The sequence below is a fragment of the Oryctolagus cuniculus genome, chromosome 14 (genome assembly GCF_964237555.1).
Source record: "Oryctolagus cuniculus chromosome 14, mOryCun1.1, whole genome shotgun sequence".
Classification (NCBI taxonomy): Eukaryota; Metazoa; Chordata; class Mammalia; order Lagomorpha; family Leporidae; genus Oryctolagus; species Oryctolagus cuniculus.
This window is the reverse complement of record NC_091445.1, coordinates 13804029-13825076: the sequence shown is the minus strand read 5'-3', so window position 1 is coordinate 13825076 and position 21048 is coordinate 13804029. Positions and strand designations below refer to the sequence as shown.

At 43.6% G+C, this 21048-nt stretch overlaps 1 protein-coding gene across 1 annotated transcript in view; it reads right to left on the bottom strand.

Annotated features, from left to right (window-relative positions):
• ADGRV1 (adhesion G protein-coupled receptor V1) overlaps nt 1–21048 on the bottom strand; it is a 597653-nt gene that overhangs the window by 47377 nt on the left and 529228 nt on the right. The window contains exon 87 of the mRNA XM_070056453.1: nt 16640–16761. Coding sequence (XP_069912554.1) covers nt 16640–16761 — 122 coding nt within the window. The remainder of the gene's footprint in view (nt 1–16639; nt 16762–21048) is intronic.

Here is a 21048-nt window from a genome sequence, read left to right as displayed (position 1 = left end):
AGGCATCTGAGGGAGGGGAGGGAAGGGGAGGGGAAGGGAAGGGGGGGGAGGAAAGGGGAGGGAAGGGGAGGGGAAGGGAAGGGGGGGAGGAAAGGGGAGGGAGGGGAAGGAAGGGAAGGAGAAGGGAGGGAAGGGAAGGAGAAGGGAGGGAAGGGGAAGGGAGGGGAGGGGAGGGGAGGGAAGGGGAGGGAGAGGGAGGGGAGGGAAGGAGAAGGAGAGGGAGAGGGAGGGGAGGGAAGGGGAGGGAGAGGGAGGGGAGGGAGTTGCTTACAGAGCAACTATGGAAGAAGAAAGGAGCAGAACCTCCCAGTGGCTCCTTGCTCGGGACCAGGGTTTGCTCTCACACACAGCCCCCTTCGTGGCCTGCTGTTCTGGATGTTTCTTTCACTCTCCAAGGCCCACTACTCCAATTTGAAAGACAACTGTAGCAGAGAACATGTGCACTTAACAAAGTCTACAAGAAGAATGGATGACAAAAGTAATGTTTTGATTTTATTTCCTCACACAGAGCACTGTTTGTTTTTGGAAAGTTTTGGCATAGAACCATCAAGTCCCAGCACTGGGTTGGAGACTTTCTGACTGTGTTCATTTTATAGTTGGAGAAAATGTAGTCTCCCAACAGGGTCAAAGTCACACCATCACAAGCAGGGAGCGACAGATCCACGCTTCCTGCTTCTCAGTTCAAAACTTTGCTCAGGGGTCATCATGACCCTGAAGTACAATCCATTCCTCACAAGAGATTCCATACACATCTGTTTATATTTGGGCAATATGTAATATAATTTTTTCCATTTTTTATGAGGTTCATAAAAGACTATTTTGGCTTCAAATGAAAAGAAATGGGAAAAGTACAGATTTTAAAAATAAAAGTGAGTCGGTGACCTGGCAAGTCAGTATCTCCAGCCTTGGTTCATCTGCCTGTACAATGAGGTCACTGATGCAAGATCACTAAGCCAGAGAGAATCCAGTAGAATGATAAAAAGGGGCTGTGGTGCTTTTATCTGAATCAAGAGTGGTCCGAGCTGTTTGTAGGGAAAGGAGCAAAAAGGCCATAAATGTGATGGGAGACAAAGCCGAATAGGAGCAGAAAACAAACCAGGTTAGGCAAGAACTGGAGGCAGCCATGTGTGAAGGAAGGAATACGAGAAGTGCAGGTACCAGGAGGGAAATCTCGGGCTCCTTCGGAATTCAGGTGATCAAGAGAAAGGAGAGGCATTTGGAAGAGAGAGAGGTCTAAGGGAAAGAGCAGGACCGCAATGAGATCTACAGCCACCAGGGGCAGCGGTGGCAGCCCGAAAGGATCACTGGGAACCTCCTCTGGCAGACAGAAGGGCAGAACCAGCCTCTCCCCCTCCAGACTAGGAGGGGAGGTAGGAGGCAGGAGCAGTGCTAGTGAGCTTCAAGCTCAGGAAGGCACGTGAGTTCACCAGTCCACGCGGATTCCCACACTGCTAGATCTCAGTCCAAAGTCGTACGCAATTCCTATTAACAGTGTGCGTTCCGTGCTTGAGAGAGACGAGCACATGACGAAATCAAGCACCAAGCACTAGCGCAATGTGGTTTTGTTTTGGTAGAGATGGCCTTTCTGTTTTTCTGACTCTACTTTTCCTAATAACAATGCGTAATTTATATGTTTTTGAGACATTAAAAAAACAAACACTGTGGACTCTGTCCAAAGAATAAAGTGAGAAATTACAGCACACTGAGAAAAGCCTACTGGTTGCAAAACACTGTGGCTTTTATCATTTGTACATGAATAACATACTGCAGTATGCACAAAGAAGATGGAACGAGGGTTTCCTAAGCACACTTTGGTAGAGCTAGGAGGACTTGGGTGATAGAGCCTGCAAGTCCCGAAAACTTGCAGCTGTGATTCAGAGACACATGTTCTTGAGCATCACAGCTCTTGCACTTGAAGATGAAGTTTGTGTGACATGCTCATCTAATACTTTTCTGATAATCTTGAAGTGACACTCAACTATAAGGGCCAGGACTGAGACGGGGTTCAAGTTCTAATGCCACCAGGAAGCTGTCAATCCTCACTGTTAGGGTCATCCTGGTAATGTTGAATGATATCCAAACATGTTTTCTTGGGTCAGGGTACATTTGGAAATATTATTTTCTTGGCTATTTCCTCAAAATATTAAAGTAGGCTTGGATTCAACAAATGTAAAAATAGAAAAAATTCACATAAACATGAAAAGCTTTTTGCAGATTTTTCTCCCTGCAATTGCTACTTCTTAGGCTTCTTACGAAGAAGACAGCAAACCTTTAACTGTGATGAATGAGATTCTCTAAATGCAAGAGCAGCAAAAGGCTATTACAGAAAGTTAAGTTTCTCTAAAGTATCTCATAGGAATAAACATGACATTGAAAAGCCTCCACAGGATGGCTTCCTTCCTTACATTTGGTTCAAGCATGGACACTTCTAAGAGACTCTAAGAAATGTAAATGCATTATGAATAATATAAATGTTCTGTTGAATAAACATTACTGACACAAGTACAGACAGTCCTCAACTTAACCATTACTCAACCTGGAGTTTTTCAACTTTATGATGGCACTGATTTTCACTTTCAGTACATACAGTATCCAATAAATTACAGGAGATACCCAGAACTTTATTAAAAATAGACTTTGTGGGGTTGGGTGCTCTGGTGCTGCAGGTTAAGTCACTGCCTGCAATGCTGGCAACCCATTTCAGAGTGGCTGGTTTAGGTCCCAGCTCCCTGCTAATGGACCTTGAAAGCTTGGCCCCTGCCAACACATGGGAGAGCTGAATAGAGTTACAGGCTCCTGGTTTCAGCCTGGCCCAGCCCTGGAGGATGTGGGCATTTGGGAGTGAAGCAGGAGACGGAGATCTCTCTGTTTCTGTTTCTTCCTCTTTCTATCTGTGACTCTGCCTTTCAAATAAAATGAACCTTATAAAAAATAACATGAACTTTGAGTTAGATGGTTCTGCACAACTGTAGGTTAATGTAAGTGCTGTGAAAACAGTTAAGTTCAGCTAGGCTAAGCTATGATATTTGATAGGTTAGGTGCATTAAATGCAGTTTGGCCCTGATATTTTCTGCTTTCCATGGGTTTACTGGAGATGTAACCTCTTCATAAGTGGGGGAGCACTTGCATTACCATAATAAAATAACAAGGAAGCAGACTCCCTGCAGAATCAGAAACAAACTGGCCAAATTTTCCAACTGGACTGAGGAGTGCAAAAAGCAACAGCCCTGTACAACTTCCCCCCTTTCTTCTTTTTGTAGCAATTCTGCATGAAACAAGGACAACCTTAAAGTATATCATCTGTAAGTAGATAATCCTATAATTTACAACCACTGTAAAATTCATTTAGTAAGCCTCGTCCCTCCCCAGTTCCCTGCAGTACCTAAGGTTACCCTGCAGACTCTCATCCTGGTAGGATTTAAAGGGGGCAAGTACTTGAGGGTTTTTTAATGAATAAATCATGCCTGAACATTTTAAATTTGTTTATCAATCTTCATTGAACATTGCCAAGTTGAGAAAAAAATCCTTTTAAAAATTTCCTCTAGCAGACAATCAGGTCACTGAACCAGTTCTAAAAATCAGTACATTTCTAATTCTGCACCATTCCACCTGAGATTCCCCAACTCTTGCTCGTGCTGGGGATGGAGGTGGGGACTCCGGATAAAATAACAGTAAAAGATAAATCTTCAATACAGAATTCTGCAATCACATCAAGCAACAAGTGGCTGGAAAAACACACAAACAGGAGAGAAGCAAGAGAATAAAGAAGTATAAAGAGTATTAAGAAGTAAAAAGAAAGACTTCCCAAGTACCAGCCTCCTTACTGAATTTTAGGGGACCAGGCACGCTTGGGACAACCATTCCCTGCATTGAACATGGCCAGTGAATCCAGTTTCCATTCTCTTTCTGTAATTCCAACATTTCGGATGGCTTGTCCGGCCCCAGCTGGTGCAACCACACCAAGTCTTTATCTTCTTCTATGAGTCTTTATCTTCTTCCTGGAATGAACCATTAACTGGAGAATAAAGCCAGAGACTGCTGGTGCTTTCTGAGAAATGGCAACAGCACAGTTGCTCTGCTGCTATGTCACTCTCCACCGACACCTGCTGAAAAGCAGTCTGTCCCAGGGAGGTCATGGGTGAGAATGTTCCAGAGGTTTGGAGCTCCCTTGGCCTGGCCTTGTTGAACTCAATGCATGTGGCTTTCAATTATTTATTTATTCTTTATTTGAGAGGCAGAGATACAGAGAGGGAGGCAGACACAGAGACAGAAAGAGAGATCCTGCATCCACTGGTTCACTCCTCAAGTACCTTCAGTGGCTGGGGTTGGGCCAGGCTAAAGCCAGGGGCCTGGAATTCAATCTGGTCTCCCAGATGGGAGGAAGGGCCGCAACTATGTGAGCCACGGAACATACTCACTGTGGATTCCCCAGCTAATCTGGGACCTACAGGGTATTACTGCTGCTTACCAGCTCCTCCAATCAGGAGCTTCAATTTAGCCAAACAGAGAGTGCTTTTTGCAGGGATTGGACTTTTAAAAGTTATCAATGTTAACGTAAATCGGCGTTTGTTGAAAGGTACTAAGTTTTACAAATGAAAGATAAATGAGCGGTGATTAATATGCTACTTGTGCTTATTTATGCATTTTAATTAATTTTCCTTTTTGACACATTTTAATTTGGCAAGCTTTAAAAAAAATTTATTTGAAAGAGTTACAAAGACAAGGAAAGACAGAAAAAGATCTTCCAGGACTCCCATGTGGGTGCAGGGGTCCAAGCACTTCGGCCATCTTCCACTGCTTTCCCAGGTGCATTAGCAGGGAGCTGGTTGGAAGTGAGGCAGCCAGGACTTGAACTGGCACTTAATCATACAGGATGCAGGCATCACAGGCAGTGGCTTAACCTGCGCCCCACAACACTGGCATCTCGGCAAACGTTTTTAATCAACAAGGATATACTGAATAGCTACTATAATCACCATCTCTGCTAAGGCACTGTGGTAGATATAAATAATAAGTCTCCAGCATTTCAGCCTTTCGTAGCCTAATAGAAGAGGCAATCATAATTTACAGAATCCTCGGCTCCTGTGTCACTGGGTATGTGACCTTGCCTAAGTCATTTACCTTCTCTAAGATCGCTTTTCCATGTGTATGATGGCAAGAACAAGTCCCTACCTTGCAAGTTTCTGCAGGATGAAGTAAGTACAATTCCACATAATGACCAGTAAAATGTTAGTGATATTGTTGTGATTTTTATCACAATATATATTGATGTAGAATGTACAATATATATTGATGTGTATATATATATATATATATATTTTTTTTTTTTGACAGGCAGAGTGGATAGTGAGAGAGAGAGAGAGAGAGAGAGAGAGAGAGAGAGAAAGGTCTTCCTTTGCTGTTGGTTCACCCTCCAATGGCCACCGCAGTTGGCACGCTGCGGCTGGCGCACCGCGCGGATCCAAAGGCAGGAGCCAGGTGCTTTTCCTGGTCTCCCATGGGGTGCAGGGCCCAAGCACTTGGGCCATCCTCCACTGCATTCCCGGGCCAGAGCAGAGAGCTGGCCTGGAAGAGGGGCAACTGGGACAGAATCCGGCGCCCCAACCGGGACTAGAACCCGGTGTGCAGGCGCCACAAGGCGGAGGATTAGCCTAGTGAGCCACGGCGCCAACCTTGATGTATATATTGATGCATGGTCTAACATATATGTACATAAACACATTCTGCATGGATTATGTTCTGGAATGATTCAATCAATGCATGTAAGAATTATGTTGTTATAATATTAGCTCAAATAATAAAGTAAGCTATGTATAATCTATTTAGTGTTTTTTGATATTGCAAATTTTCAAGATGAAAATTTTATTAGAGTTTAACAGTTTTTTTTTTTTTTTTTTTTTTTGGACAGGCAGAGTTAGAGAGAGAGACAGAGAGAAAGGTCTTCCTCTCCATTGGCTCATCCCCCAAATGGCTGCTACGGCCAGCACGCTGTGGCCAGCGCGCCGCGCCAACCCGAAGCCAGGAGCCAGGTGCTTCCTCCTGGTCTCCTATGCGGGTGCAGGGCCCAAGCACTTGGGCCATCCTCCACTGCCTTCCTGGGCCACAGCAGAGAGTTGGACTGGAAGAGGAGCAACCAGGACAGAATCCGGCACCCCAACCGGGACTAGAACCCGGGGTGCCAGTGCCGCAGGTGGAGGATTAGCCTAGTGAGCTGCAGTGCCGGCCAACAATCAGTTTTTACAATGAATACTCTGGTGAACTCAAATTCTTTTCTTTCTTAATTTCTGAATATGAGATTTTCTTGTAAATCTTTTCAAATGACTACCTTCCTATTCTGTACCCTTTATGCCAGTTAATTTTTTAGAATTTTGAAGGTTGATTTGCTTCCCAGGACAAATGCCACCATGCAGTGTTCTCCCCCTCTCAGCGAATGTCCTATCCTACCAATCAACATGGAAACACAAGTCTCCTGAAAAAAATCTTCAAGAAGGAAATTAATGGATGGCAATTTCATTAATTTTCTTAACTATCACATGCTGACTCAGATACAATCTACATAGGGCAGTGACCCTGTTTCTGCAATGCTTTTCTACATTGCCAGTTCATAGAATTTCCAAGACTGACACTCTGGTGTTGCCCCGAAATGTTCCACAACATTTTATATGGGATAAACAACAAGTGGTAACCAACAGACTTTATGTCTACATCAAACTTACACAGGATCAACACATAGACGATAAGGTCACTAGCTCAATGAATGTGACCTGTGACATCATCAGGCTTCCAAAGGAACTGAATCATTAGCAGTTAGCGAAGCACCGCTAACTGATTTCAGTGACATGCTAGAAAGATCGGAAGCTCAGATTATTTGTGTGAAATAACCTTAAATGCACACACAGTTATGTCATCATATTAATGTCACCAAATATTGAGTGCAGGAAATGTTAATCCAATTTTTTATGGCTGATCTGCACATACATCTTGAAAAGTAAGCCATACTCAGGCCAGCATTGTGGCGTGGTAGGTTAAGCTGCCACTTGTGGCACCGGCAGCCCATATCTAAGTGTTTGAGTCCGGGCTGCTCTGCTCCTGTTCCAGTTTCCTGCTGATGCACCTGCAAAGGCAGTGGATGGTGACCCATGTACTTGGGCACCTGTCACCCATGTGAGGGACCAGGATGAAGTTCCTGGCTCCTGGCATAAGCCTGTCCCAGAACTGGCAGCTGTGACCATTTGGGGAGATAGTCAGTGGATGGAAGATCTCTTTGTCAATCTGCCTTTGAAATAAACAAGTAAATCTTAAGAGTGAGTAATACTATCCCCAGTTCAAAGAAATTAAATGACTTTTCTATCATAAAGCTAAAAATTAGGAGGACAGAATTTGCATTCCACGCTTATTTTTGACTCACTGTTTTAGACTATTTCAAAAATTAACTTTACGGGGCTGGCACTGTGGTACAGTTGTTAAAGTTGCTGCCTGCAATGTGTCCCATATGGCCATAGCTTTGAGTCCTGGCTGCTCCACTTCCAATCCAGCTCCCTGTTAATGTGCCTGGGAAAGCAGTGGAAGGTGGCCCAAGTCCTTGTGCCCTGCCATTCAAGTGGGAGACCTGGAAGAAAAGCTCCTGGCTTCAGCCTGGCACAGCCCCGGCCACTATGGTCACTTGGGGAGTGAACCCAGCAGATGGAAGATCTGTCTCTCCTCCTCTCTAGCTCTGCCTTTCAAATAATAAACCTTCAGAAACCCTAAGTTTACAATCTCATCTATTTGGCTTCTTATTTTTCTTTCTATAAACACTGAGGCAATCATTTCTTTTTGTTCATTTATTCCTTTGTAATATTTTACATTGGTAAAACATCATGTACTTTCCCAATTATGTTCATAAACATGTATTTCTACAAGATCCTTAGAACAAAGCATAGGGCCAAAATCAGCACCAATGTTTTGGAAAATAAATATCTAAGTCTCCCAGATGCAAGGCACATGGTAGAACAGAGGGTTCCTGACATTTTTTAAAAATTTATTTGACAGATAGAGTTAGACAGTGAGAGAGAGAGAGACAGAGAGAAAGGTCTTCTTTCCATTGGTTCACCCCCCAAATGGCCGCCACAGCTGGAGCTACGCCGATCCAAAGCCAGGAGCCAGGTGCTTCCTCCTGGTCTCCCATGTGGGTGCAGGGGCCCAAGCACTTGGGCCATCCTCCACTGCCTTCCCAGTCCACAGCAGAGAGCTGGACTGGAAGAGGAGCCACTGGGATTAGAACTCTGGTGCCCATATGGGATGCTGGCGCCACAGGCAGAGGATTAACCAAATGAGCCATGGTGCTGGCCCCTGGGTTCCTGACATTTAAATTCATGCTCATTTTACTGAATCTGACAGAAGAGAATTAAATAATGTTACTAGTAAATTATGCATAGAAAAGTCCTTATAGAAATGTGCTCTCTCCAGCCCAATATTTCAGCAATACAAGAGATAACAGCAAAATTTTAGATTTTAAAAAGCCATAAATAGTAAGGCAAAGAATCTAAATGACCAGGTAAAAACCAGTCCCAAACATTACAGTTTACTCTCTCAAAATTGTTTTACACAGTGCGTATGCACCATACTTACTCAAAAGCTTGTAGGCTTGTCATTTGAAATATCAGAATTTGCTGATCTTTTCACAGGTAGAGTAGAGGTACATGGAACCCAGGAAAGCATGTTATATGGTTAAATCAACAAATATGATCCAAGAAGGTCCAGAAAGGAAATATGAAATAGAAAAAGCGTGGAGATAGAAACTGAAAGGTGGGATGGATGAAAGCAGAAGAAACAGAGGCACTTGTTTTGTAAGAATGGAGCCAGGTTTCAATAAGTACATTTGGTTGGGTCCAGCACTGTGGCAGAGTGGATTAAGCCACCACTTGTGACTCCAGGCATCCCAGATTGGAGCGCCACTTCGAGTCCTGGCTGCTCTGCTTCCCATTCAGTTCCCTGCTAACACATCTGGGAAAGCAGTGGAAAATAACCCAGGTGCTTGGGTCCCTGCCACTCACGTGGGAGACCTGGATGAAGCTTCTGGCTTTCATCTGGCCCAGCCCTAGCCATTGCAGTCATCTGGAGAGTGAACCAGTGGGTGGATGGATGGATGGATGGATGATCTCCCTCCCTCCCTCCCTCTCTCTCTCTCTCTCTCTGCCTTTAATAAATCTTTTTTTAAAAAAGTCAGTTCAAGTCCCTCATCACTCAAACTGAATTTGTGGAAAATGTTCAGATCAGATCCTGACACTTTTCAGGCAACAGTAAAAACATTGCAGTCTGAAGAACTCTGCCTGGCCAACGAATGGACAGGCTAATGAGGGGGCCAAATAAACCTCTTCATCCTCTAAGGAAGCAAGTTAGCTGCAAACAAACATGCTTCCCCACCTCCTGTGCTACTGAACACCAGACGTGGTGGCACAGCCTGATCGGGGGATTTAGATGCACCTCCTCACGCTAGCTGCTGTGATGTGTTGTTTGTGAAATTATAGAAATGCCCAGGGATATTCTGAAGAGTACATAAGGCATTCATTACTCTCCTTGGATCTTGTTTTACAAAGCAAACATAGTGATTTTCTTGGCTTCACCGATCTGGACATGGCTCTGGGACAAATCAGTGATAGAGTCCCAACCTTTCCTGGCTCCTGCATGTTTATTCCAGGGTTTCTGGGAAGAGCCTTTTCCAACTTTGGTGAATGCTTCATGTGTTGATCTCCAATGGAAACAAAGTGACACTTTCCCATTCCTGTTGGCTTTTGGGAAGCAATTGCTCAGGCAGTGTCTTGAAACAATTAGTCCTCTGCAACTGATTATTTAACAATGTGTATTTCCCAAGAGCTGTTTGCCTTCCCAAGGAAGCAGCCAGGGCTAAGTTATGTCCCCTATCTAAGCAGCCACCTGCACCGGAGCCCATTGGATGCTAACTGGGAATTCTCACAGAATAAAACTAAAGGAGGACTACTAATTTCCCTCTATCATTCCTTTGGGATGGAATCTGTACTTTTTCAAGAGCAAAACAATACACTCTATGTCTCATGATACCTCAAGGATTGTTTTCGGTTGGAATAACCTCACAAAAGATGGCTTTAGTTTTAAAACTTAAATTCAACATATATCAGCAAGAAATGCATGTAAGGCAAGGAAAGAAGGAAGAGAAAGTGAGCTAAGAAAATGAACATTATTTTGCTGTGTAAGAAAACCATTATATGTGTTCAAGGCACCCTAGTGGTCACCAACTAATAATAATAATAATAATAATAACAACAACAACACTTGATCTTAGCCAACAGGCTGAGAATAATAGTAATAGTAATAATAATAAAAAGTAGAAGCAGCTGTTCACAACTTTGAGTCCCATGTTTCCCAGCCATTTAGTGGTTTCATACGCAAGAGCTTGGAATGAAAATGGTTTCAACCAACTGGTCTTTAAATCTGAATATGACCTATATTTTTAGCTTCAAATTCTATGTTATAACTCCCTCCTCTGACACAGGGAATGGTTCAAAAACTTCCAGGGAACATCTCCAGACCAGATGCTTCTAGAAACCAGCATAAACAAATCAGTGTGGTAGCGCGGATGTGTGAGGGCTCTGGAGACCACAGACGTGTACCTGCCCTGCCCAGAGGTGTCCGAGCCCATCTACGCTCCTTTGTCTGCTCATGCATCCCAGGAAGAAAGCCTTGCAGCCTGTACTCTGGATCTGAACCTTTCCAAAGAGCAAGTTTCTAGCATCTCCAGGAAGCTCATGCCTGTTACTGCTGGCTGCTCTCCTGATCTTCCATGGGATTTCCTACATTTCAGAAAACTGTATTTCAGTGAAATCTTGACATAGTACATGCAAGAGACTTCTAGGAGAAAACCTGAAATAAATGCTGAACCAGCTGAATGTCAGAAACAGAAAATACCTTTGAGCATAATTACAGCTAGGAGTGATACGTGAAATATTTCATAATGAGTGGGGCAGAGGCAATGTAAGCCTAGTGCCTGAGGGCATCCTGGGTGCTCTCCGTCTGACCAAGCGTTAGCTTTTTACTTTTAAAAACAATTTTATGGGTCCAGCACCGTGGTGCAGTAGGTTAATCCTCTGCCTGTGGCACCAGCATCCCATATGGGCGTTGGTTCTAGTCTCGGCAGCTCCTCTTCCAGTCCAGCTCTCTGCTATGGCCTGGGAAGGCAGTGGAGGATGGCCCAAGTGCTTGGGCCCCTGCACCCACATGGGAGACCAAGAAGAGGCACCTGGCTCCTGGCTTTGGATTGGCACAGCTCCGGCCAGTGCGGCCACCTGAGGAGTGAACCAATGGACGGAAGACCTTTCTCTGTCTCTCCCTCTCACTGTCTGTAACTCTCCCTCTCAAATAAATAAATAAAAATCATAAAAAAATTTTTATTCATCTATTTTCATTTTATTTGAAAGGCAGAGAGAAAGAGACAGAGGTACAGAGATTTTTCCATCTGCTGATTTACTCCTCAAACGCCTGCAACAACAAGGGCTGTGCCAGGCTGAAGCCAGGAGCCTGGAACTCCAACTAGATCTCCCACTTGGGTGGCAAGGACCCAGCCACTTGAGGCATCACTGCTGCCTCCCAGGGTCTGCCTTAGCAGGAAGCTGGAGTTGGGAGTGGAGTTGGAACTCAGCCCTCTAATATGGCATGCAGGCATCCCATGTGGCCACTAACCATTGTGCCAAATGCCCAGCCCCAAGAGTTAGCCTCTTAACTGCTGCAAGACTGGGGAATGCTTCCAGCTTGAATGGCTGGCGCCTGGAACACATGGAGGCAGTCTGGACAGTATAAAATATTTGAACAACTCGCAGGGTCTTACCAGTGTCTGGGTATCAGCCTATGGATTATTCCATGCAAATTTGAAAATGCCATGTGCACACTCAATTCTTTTCTTTTCTTTCTTTTTTTTTTTTTAATAGAGGTAACTGGATTAATAGAACAGGAAACTTTTTAAAAAATTTAAACACAGTAATTTATTAACTTCTTGTGGCCAACGTGGAGACATTTGGTTATATGATAGATGGCAAGTATAAACCTAATAAACTGATGCCACCCTGATGAAATTTCCTGGTAGTTTCATAATGGCTCTCTGTGGGTTTGTGCAAACTTGTGTCAGTGAGGAAGACTTAGAACGCACATGGACATCTGTGCCTTTGGCCTGCCTGGCCCTGTTGCCTGCTCCCATTGTTAAGAGAATCCTTTCTTCTGGTGAGGGTTCTACTCCAGGTGAGTGCTAGGAGATCCACTTGATCCTTCCACCATTGGAGTCTGAACCTGACCCTGGCCTGGGCTTGTCTGTCACCATAGGCTTGGTTCTTGGGTGGAATGCAGCCCAAAATGTGGCAATTCAATCCCTGTTTAGGGACTTTCTTGCTGAGGAATAAGCTTTTTGTCCGCTGGGGCTGCTAAGCTGGTAGGAGATGAGTCTTGCGCTGGTATAGCCCCCATGCTTGGGAGACTCCACTCACTCAGGAGAAAGAGCCCTGTGGTGCCTGGAATTTGAGATTAATAGTCAACTAAGTGTGCAACTGCCCTTTTGCTTTTTCACGTTCCATTCCATCTCTCTTGATATGGAACACAGCACAATAAAGATGGGGATGTGTTCACCTCACGCCAAGTGCAACATGGGGAAGTTGCAAAGAAACAGTTGTCAGGAGCATGCTGACAAGCTCTCTAGGAGCTCCTGGAATCAGGAAAAATTTCCCAAGAATCAACTGCAAAGTCATTGTCTACCCTTCTGCTCACCCCTGCTACATAATAGTTTAATTATTCTTAAACAATTGTTAAGATATAAATAGAAAGGACAGACCAATAAGAAATCAAGTAGAATTTCAATTCTTGGGGAAAGAACATTTTAAGAGTTCAAGGAAGACTAATAAACAAAAATGCATATTTAGAATTATTTTTAAGTTTGCTTTTGCACCTGTGTCCACCATGTTTTATAAAATACTACATATACATTTTCTTAAATGTTCAAATATATTATAAATTTGGTAGTTCAACCTTTATCTTTCACGAAGTGATTAGTAAGTTACTGATAATAGTTCAACTGAGATTTATTTTTGTAAAATGCATCAAGTACTAAATATCCCAAAAGTAGAAATATTATCCGTAAGTGTCAGGGAACCTGTGACATATGATAGTCTTAATAAAAAATAAGGGAGTAATTGCCTCTTAGCAAAATAAAAGAGGCAAGCATTAAATACATAATACACTTTCTTGCTTACAGAAGTTGGGAAAAGCCAATAAAGAAATACAAAGACCATTTAAAAACTCAAAAACAAAAAACATTAAGTCTTCATCGAACATACCTGGAAGATCCTACTACTATATAGCCATATTCCAAAAAATGCCTAACTTGAAGACATGGACAGTCTGTAAATTAAATGAGCAACCCCAGTAAACCATGAAGAAATGATATTTTCCACGTTTCTTAATAAGCATGATTTTTAGGACTGATTCATTGAACACGTGGTATGAGGAATGTGCAAGTGTGCCAGGTACCACACAGCGTGATATAAATTGCTGCTGCTTCAGTAATGTGCCATCGACCACAGTAAGCTCCTTAAACGTGAGTTTGAAATATTTTTCACTTATGCTTGGCTTCTAAGTTCCTCTAGGAAAGAGTCCATAATTTCTTGTACGTCTCCCAGCTAAGTATCCTATAATGCTCAGCAGTCCTCATTTATTTACAAACTTCCATGAGAGCTCAATGAATGTTTCCTGTGTGTGTGGTTTCATAGGTTACAGCAACTCCCATTATAATCCCAAGGTTTACATTTATTTAATTACTGCTGACTGACTCAATTACAGATTCGAGCTGTCCAGCTTCCAGTGGATCTCACTGTTTTCTCTTTCAGTAATCCATTTCTTGATCATCTTCCAACCTAGTGTTACGTTACTCACTTTCTTCTCTCAAACTGCCGCATATCTTTTATTACTTCACCTCAAGCCGTCCGCCCATTCTCCAAAAGAAATGGCCCGGCTTCCTGCAGAGCGAGGACATCAGATCCACATGCCAACTCTCCACACTCTCCGCTCTAGAGCAGTTTTCACATTCACCAACCAGCGGCCTCTTGCTGGCCTCAGAGCAGGTCATATGTCTCCTCCAGCCTCTCACAGGCCCCGACTTTCTCTCCCCTTCCCTGTCTTTCCCACTACCTTGCCACTACACTGAGTCTCTCCTCCACTTGTCAGCTTCTCCTTTGTAAGTAAGGGAAACAAACAACAAAAAACTTCCTTTGAATCAACCAAGTTCCCTTTCTAAACTGCTGAGTCAGCATCACCAGGAGACTTGGTAGAAATGCAAATGATGCGTTCCTACCTAGACCTACTGCATCTGACACTGTGGGTATGACCCTTCCCCCACAGAATTCTGGTGCACAATACAGGTTGGGGTCCAGTGCATGGACCACCCTGCTCCTTTGTCCTTATTCTAGCTGACATCCCTGCTACCCTCGACAGGGCCAGGTCTTTCTAAAGAGTAGGCAATGACATTTTATTTCCATTCAAAATAAAAATTATTGACAAAATTAAAAACAAATCAGACCAGTGGGCAGGCATCTAGCCTAGCACTTAAGATGCCTAAGACACCTTTGTACCATAATGGAGTGCCTGGATTCAATATCCAGCTCTTGCCTCTGATTCCGGCTCCTGCAAATACACCCTATGAGGCAGCAGTGATGGCTCAGTTCGTTGAGCCCCTGCTACTTATGGGCAAGACCTGATTAAACTCCTGGATCCTAGTTTGGACTAAGGCTGGACATTATAGGTATTTGGGGAAGTGAATCAGCAGATGGGAGCTCCCTTTCTCGGTCTATGTCGGCGTGTTTCTCTGCCTGACAAACTACCCAAATCAGAACAAAGTAAGCACAACTCTGATGGTGTCCCATTGCTTAAAGGTAGAAGTGGAACCTTCTGTGCAAGGTGAACTGGCATTTGAGATGACCTGACCCTGGTTCCTTTCCCATTGCTTCTGTTCTAGTCGCCAAACCTTTCTTCTTCTCTCAAACCTTTGCTTACTCTAGACAAGGTTAATCACTTTATCTTTTTGCAGCTTTGGCTTAACATTGTATTCTCTGCTGGAAAAGCCCATCTCCAACCATACGCTCCTCATTTATTGAATGAATACTTAAGGTGTCACAAACTCAAGGGCAGGTAAGATGAACCAACTCAGTACATCAGGAGCCGCTCCAAGTCCCACATCTCCTCGAGAGGGAGCAGCATCCGTGCGAGACCTTAAATTTGCTGCCAGCCAGGTGTTGCCTTGAAAGAAAAGCTAGGCATTCAGGTTTCTGATGTGGCACTGCTCCATTTTCAAAGCTTGAAGCAAATATTGTAAAATCTAAACACCTTCCTGTGCAGAATTATGCGCCTGCTAATACACTCCATCTGCAGGCTGTAGTGTGGACCTTAATGGTAGTCAGTCCCACGAGGCCCCAGAGATGCAAGAGTGACCAGGACTGGATCTCTGACCTGATGGCTCACATTTGGGTTCAGCTCACTGCTGGCCCAGGCAGGAGTAAACTGTCCCATGCTCAGCTCTCACAACTCTGCTCACGTGGCACCTGCCGCAGCATATTCTAATGGCTGTCTATACCCTTGACTCACCAGACCCTAGAAGGACAGGGCTGACTTCTAAATCCTGATATTGGCAGCCCTTGCACACTGTTGGGTACCAACTGCTCGGTTCTAACTACAGATGGACAGAGATGTCTGCATATTAACTTGATTCCAAACCATTAAGTTCTTTTGGATTTTTTCCTTTCTCAGTTGACATTAATCTTTGATCAGGCATCATTATGTGCTCTGGCTAAAGAACTGCTCTGAAGAGCAAGCCTGAAAATGCTCTGTGTCATATTTCTGTTGTGTGCTGCAATCCCCAGTGTAGCTGTGGATGTCCACACTGACGATCTTTGCAAGGTGGTGACCAACAGAGAGATGATGTAAAGATGCTTTTGGTAAACTTGAGAAATTCTTTTAGCCCAGGATACACTGTTGGCACTTAGGAAAATAAAGAAAATCTGTTCATCTGTTACATTTGTTAATTTCAGGGAGTGACTTTTTTTCTACCTAACAAAAGCACCAAAAAGGCCAGCTTTAATTTTTGTTACCATTACACAATATCTGGTTATGCTATTGAAGCATGCTTACAAAACTAATTAAGCTGGGCATTGCTGGGCTTGGGGAATGTGAGTTCATATCTCAGTGAACCAAAATACCCAATTTTACCCAAGCATCAGACTTAAAGGGGTTGCTGAACATCACTATCTAGTTCTCTCCTCGGTGGATCTGATTTTCAAACACCGGCAGCTTCCAAATATTTGCACAAGTCATACACAGCTACCTTTGAGAGCTCCTGCTGAGAAAGTTATTTGGATGTTGTCAAGAATGGAGAGAAAATATTTCAGGTCTTCCCTATGCAGATGGTGAGCAAATTAGAATTCCAGCCATATTTCATCTGTGAAAGATTTAGCCCCCATCATCCTATTCTACAATGCTACCTGATGTGCACAGATTCACCTAAGTGTGGACACTTAACTATTTCACACTGACGCTCCATGCCTCATGTTCATTTTGGGTAATTGTGTGTCATCAGCAACCAAACTGAAAGGCTTACCTGTAGACTGTTGAAAATTACAAAGAGAACCAACATCCAGAAATGGCGGTAGGCCATGTGCAATCCTCCCCAGAGCCACGTCATAGAAATCAGGGCAAAGAGGTATAAAATCAGCGGGATTTCTAGAAATCATAAAAAAAAAAAAGAAAAAGAAAAAAGAATCAGAGAACTTTGGAAGACCATGTAGTCACACATACACCCAACATTATCTGTGGCTCCTTTCTTGTAATACTTTCTGTGCCTTGATACCCATTTTTGAGAAACAACCTTGGGAACCCCATTCTAAGGCCACATTATAGAGTCCACATTCTATCTGTTTTGCAAATGAGTACGCCTGGGGATGAGGAAGGGTGAGAACGGTTCCTCTCCTAGACTACCACCTGCTGGGCTGTTCAGGAAGTACCAGGAACCACAGCCCTGTAAATCTTTAAAGAGTGTACCATCAGAAAATGGGAGGCAGCAGTGTGCTCTAGAAATTAGCATTCCAAACAGGCATTTAAAAATAGAAAGGCTATACAAATTTTGCACATGTGCTGGAAAAACAGGAATTCATTTTTCTGACTAATGGCACCAAAAATCTATTGCTAAGTTTAGAGCAAAGATAAAATGATCCATCTACTACCATGAACACTGAGCTTACTCTATCCATTGTGTTCTTGTGTGACTGCTTCAATACTTTTCAGCTCAGACTTCTCAAAGGCCCAGAAATTCATTGCCCATTTCACTTGTCTATTTTGATTTTTCTTTGATATTTTGATTTCAGAAACAATAATCTTAGAGAAAGGCTTATAACTGGAAATGGACAAGTTACATAAGATGAAGGAAGTAAATCAGTTGTCAGCTGTCACAGATTTCACAGCACAGTTTCAAGCTGCTGAAAGACAAATTGAGGATACCACAGGATTGGACCTCTGACCTGATGGCTCACAACAGAGCCTAGAGTCCTGAGTTACCCAACAGCAAGACCCTTATGCACCATGGACAGGAACAGTTCAATACAATGGTAGAACAATTTTAAGTTGTATTTTATTTTGAAATGTTTTCAAATGTATAGAAGAGTTGCAAACGCAGTACAAAGGTTTTTTATTAAAGCGTTTGAAGGTTGTTGGCCCAATCACCCACCACCCTCTGCATACTTCAACACAGATATTCTGTAAAGACATTTTTCTGTTTTTTTTTTTTTTGTTGCTGTTGTTTTTTTTTTTTTGGCGGGGGAAGGGGCGGGGGTGGGAAGGAAATCAGTAAGAGGAAGAAGTGAGCTCCCTTTGGCTAGTTCACTCCCTAAACACTCTTGATGGCTTCACTAGACTTGGCTGATGCTGGGAGATAGGAATCAATCTAGGCATTTCAATGTGGGCTGAAGGCATTTTAATAACTAGGTCAAATGCTTGCCCCTATAAAGACATTTTCCTACATAAACACAACAAGAAATTAATGCTGTTACATTACTACTACCCTTGGATCTCATGCAATGATTCTAATAATTTCATCTGTAGAAAATCCAGATTTGCACAGCTGATGTCCCTGTAGTCTCCTTAATCCCAGATGGTTCTTTTGTGTCCTTCATGATCCTGATCCTTTTTCATAAATGTATTTACTTTTATTTATTTGAAAGATAGAGTAACACAGACAGACATACAGATCTTTCATCCTCTGTCTCACTCCCCAAATGTTGGAACAGCTAGGACAGGAGTATGGAACTCAGTTTAGATCTCCAACAGAGGTGGCAGGGACCAAGTACTTGGGCATTACCTGCTACCTCCTGGTGTGTAACACCAGGAAGCTGGAATCAGGAACTCAGCTGGGAGTCCAAGCCATGCACTCTGATAAGGGATGCAGACTTCTCACACAGCACCATAGCCAATGTGCCGAAAGCCTGCTCCTCATCCTGACACTTGTCATGATTACCAGCCAGGTTCTCGTAGCAAGTACTTAAATTTGAATCTCTTACGATGCTAAGTCTCATGCTAAGATTTAGATTACAAACTTTGGCAGAAATCACACTAGTAGTTGTGGGTTCTTCTTGTAAATTCTCTTGAGTGGCTTAAGAGAACACCCCCTTGACCAAAGGGAGTCATTTCAGTCACTAGATTAAGGCAGTGGCTGTAGATTCCCCACTGTACAGCTGGCCTTTGCAAAGGGAGCACCTTGGTCATTGCTAAGGATCTTGCATGGCATGGCTTTGAACCTGCAGATCCTTTTTCCTTGTCAAATGTTTGATGTATCCCTTTACTTATTTTTTATAAGAGGAACTCATGGGTTGCTACTTTATTTAGAGGACTATTCTCCATTACTATCATTACTTCTTTTGATAGCAAATTGCCTTTAATCTATGCCCCTTCAAAGTGCCCTCTATGCCTTTTCTTATGTCTGTACCCCTGCAGCTAGCACTTAATTAGTGGTCCAAGATGTTTCAAACTTACCCTGGGCTATCCTGCTTTCTGGGGAGCGGTATTTATTTATCTATTAATTAATTATTTGAGAGACAGCTCCATACACTGATTCTATTTGCTTGCTTGCTTGCTTATTATTTGAGAGACAGACAGAGAACTCCTATCCACTGATTCATTCCCCCAATCCCCGCAGCATCTGGGACTGGGCTGGGCTAAAAGTAGGAGCTGGGAATGCAATTCATCTCTCCCACGTAATGTGGGCGGGAACGAATTACTTGAGGCTTCACCTGAGCGGGGTGATGCATCAGAAGGAAGTTGGGATCAGGGCCAGAGCCGGGACATGAAGCCAGGTCCCCTGATGGGCACGTGGGCATCCCAACCATTAGGCAAATCGCCTTGAGGACAGTATTTATGAAGCAGGGTCTGGGGCCCACTACGATCATCGCTGTTGCTGCCCTAAGCTCTCTCAGTAGCCAGAGCTACAGAATGTACACACGTATTCTCATTCCCCAGCCCTTCTCTCTCTGGATCTAAGACCCCAGCGGATGCGGAAAACCACAGATAGTGCTGAACCTTATGCACGCCATGTTTTATCCATTCGTACATACTGCACACCCATGATAAAGTCAGTAACTTGTACTTCTCACTAAAAATCACTTTGGGGCGTCTGAATCGCTGATGTACTACCCTGTGCTTTAAGCCTAGTATTAAGTAAAATAAGGGCGACTGGAACACAAGCCCTCCGGTTCCACAGCAGCTGATTTGATGACCCAAGTGACTATTTAAGGGACTGTAATAGGTAGGTAGCACAGACAGTGTGGATATGCTGGACAAAGGGATGATTCACATCCTGGGAATGGGCAGAGCCTGATGGCACAAGATGTCATCACCCCACTCAGAACGGTGTGCAATTTAAAACTTACGAACTGTTTGTTTCAGATCAAGGTTTGTCCAGAGATTATGGAAACCACAGGAAGTGACACTGGGATGAGTGGATCTGTATATAGTTGTTGTTGTTGTTGGTTTTTTTTTTTTTTTTTTTTTTTTTTTTTACAGGCAGAGTGGACAGTGAGAGAGAGAGAGAGACAGAGAGAAAGGTCTTCCTTTGCCGTTGGTTCACCCTCCAATGGCCGCTTCGGCTGGAGTGCCGCGCTGATCAGAAGCTAGGAGCCAGGTGCTTCTCCTGGTCTCCCATGCGGGTGCAGGGCCCAAGCACTTGGGCCATTCGCCACTGCACTCCTGGGCCACAGCAGAGAGCTGGCCTGGAAGAGGGGCAACTACGACAGAATCCGGCACCCCAACCGGGACTAGAACCTGGTGTGCCGGCACCACAGGCGGAGGATTAGCCTATTGAGCCGTGGCACCGGCTAGAACTCCATATAGTTTTGTGTTAATCTCTACATATCGTGAAATTCATTAGATCACATCAATACTTCCAATTCTGACCCAATTGTTAATCCTAGTCCCTCCCATCATCGATCCTTTCTATATTTGTAACTACTTCTCTACTGGTAAGAAATCTATTTCTTATGATTCTCAATATATTTGTGTTTATCTATTTGGTGGACTCCTGTGTGTGTGGCCCATCTCCCACTGCCGCCATCCCTTCCCTTGTACAGTGGCTCCATTCTCCATCCTAGGTCTGATGCTTCATGCTGGCTGCACCCATCCCCATACAGGGATGCCCTCACAGCTGGGTTCTGATACTCACGCTGGGATGCCTTCCTGTGCATGTATATCTTGGAACTGTTTGATAGAGGAAAAGAAAGAATAAGAAAGCAAAGAATGAGAAAGGAAAAGAGGAAGAGGAAGAAGGAATTTGAGCATTTTTTCAAGAAAAGAACTTCCAACGGAGATTGTCCTTATCTTGCTTAGATATATCTTTCATTGAAGCACAACTTTATCCGAGTTACTACAACTGCATGGAGAGAAAATAATAAGTAAAAGTTGATATTGATGAGCAATTATTTAATCATTAATGCCTTTCAGAAGAGGAGGGCATATATTAAGATTTAA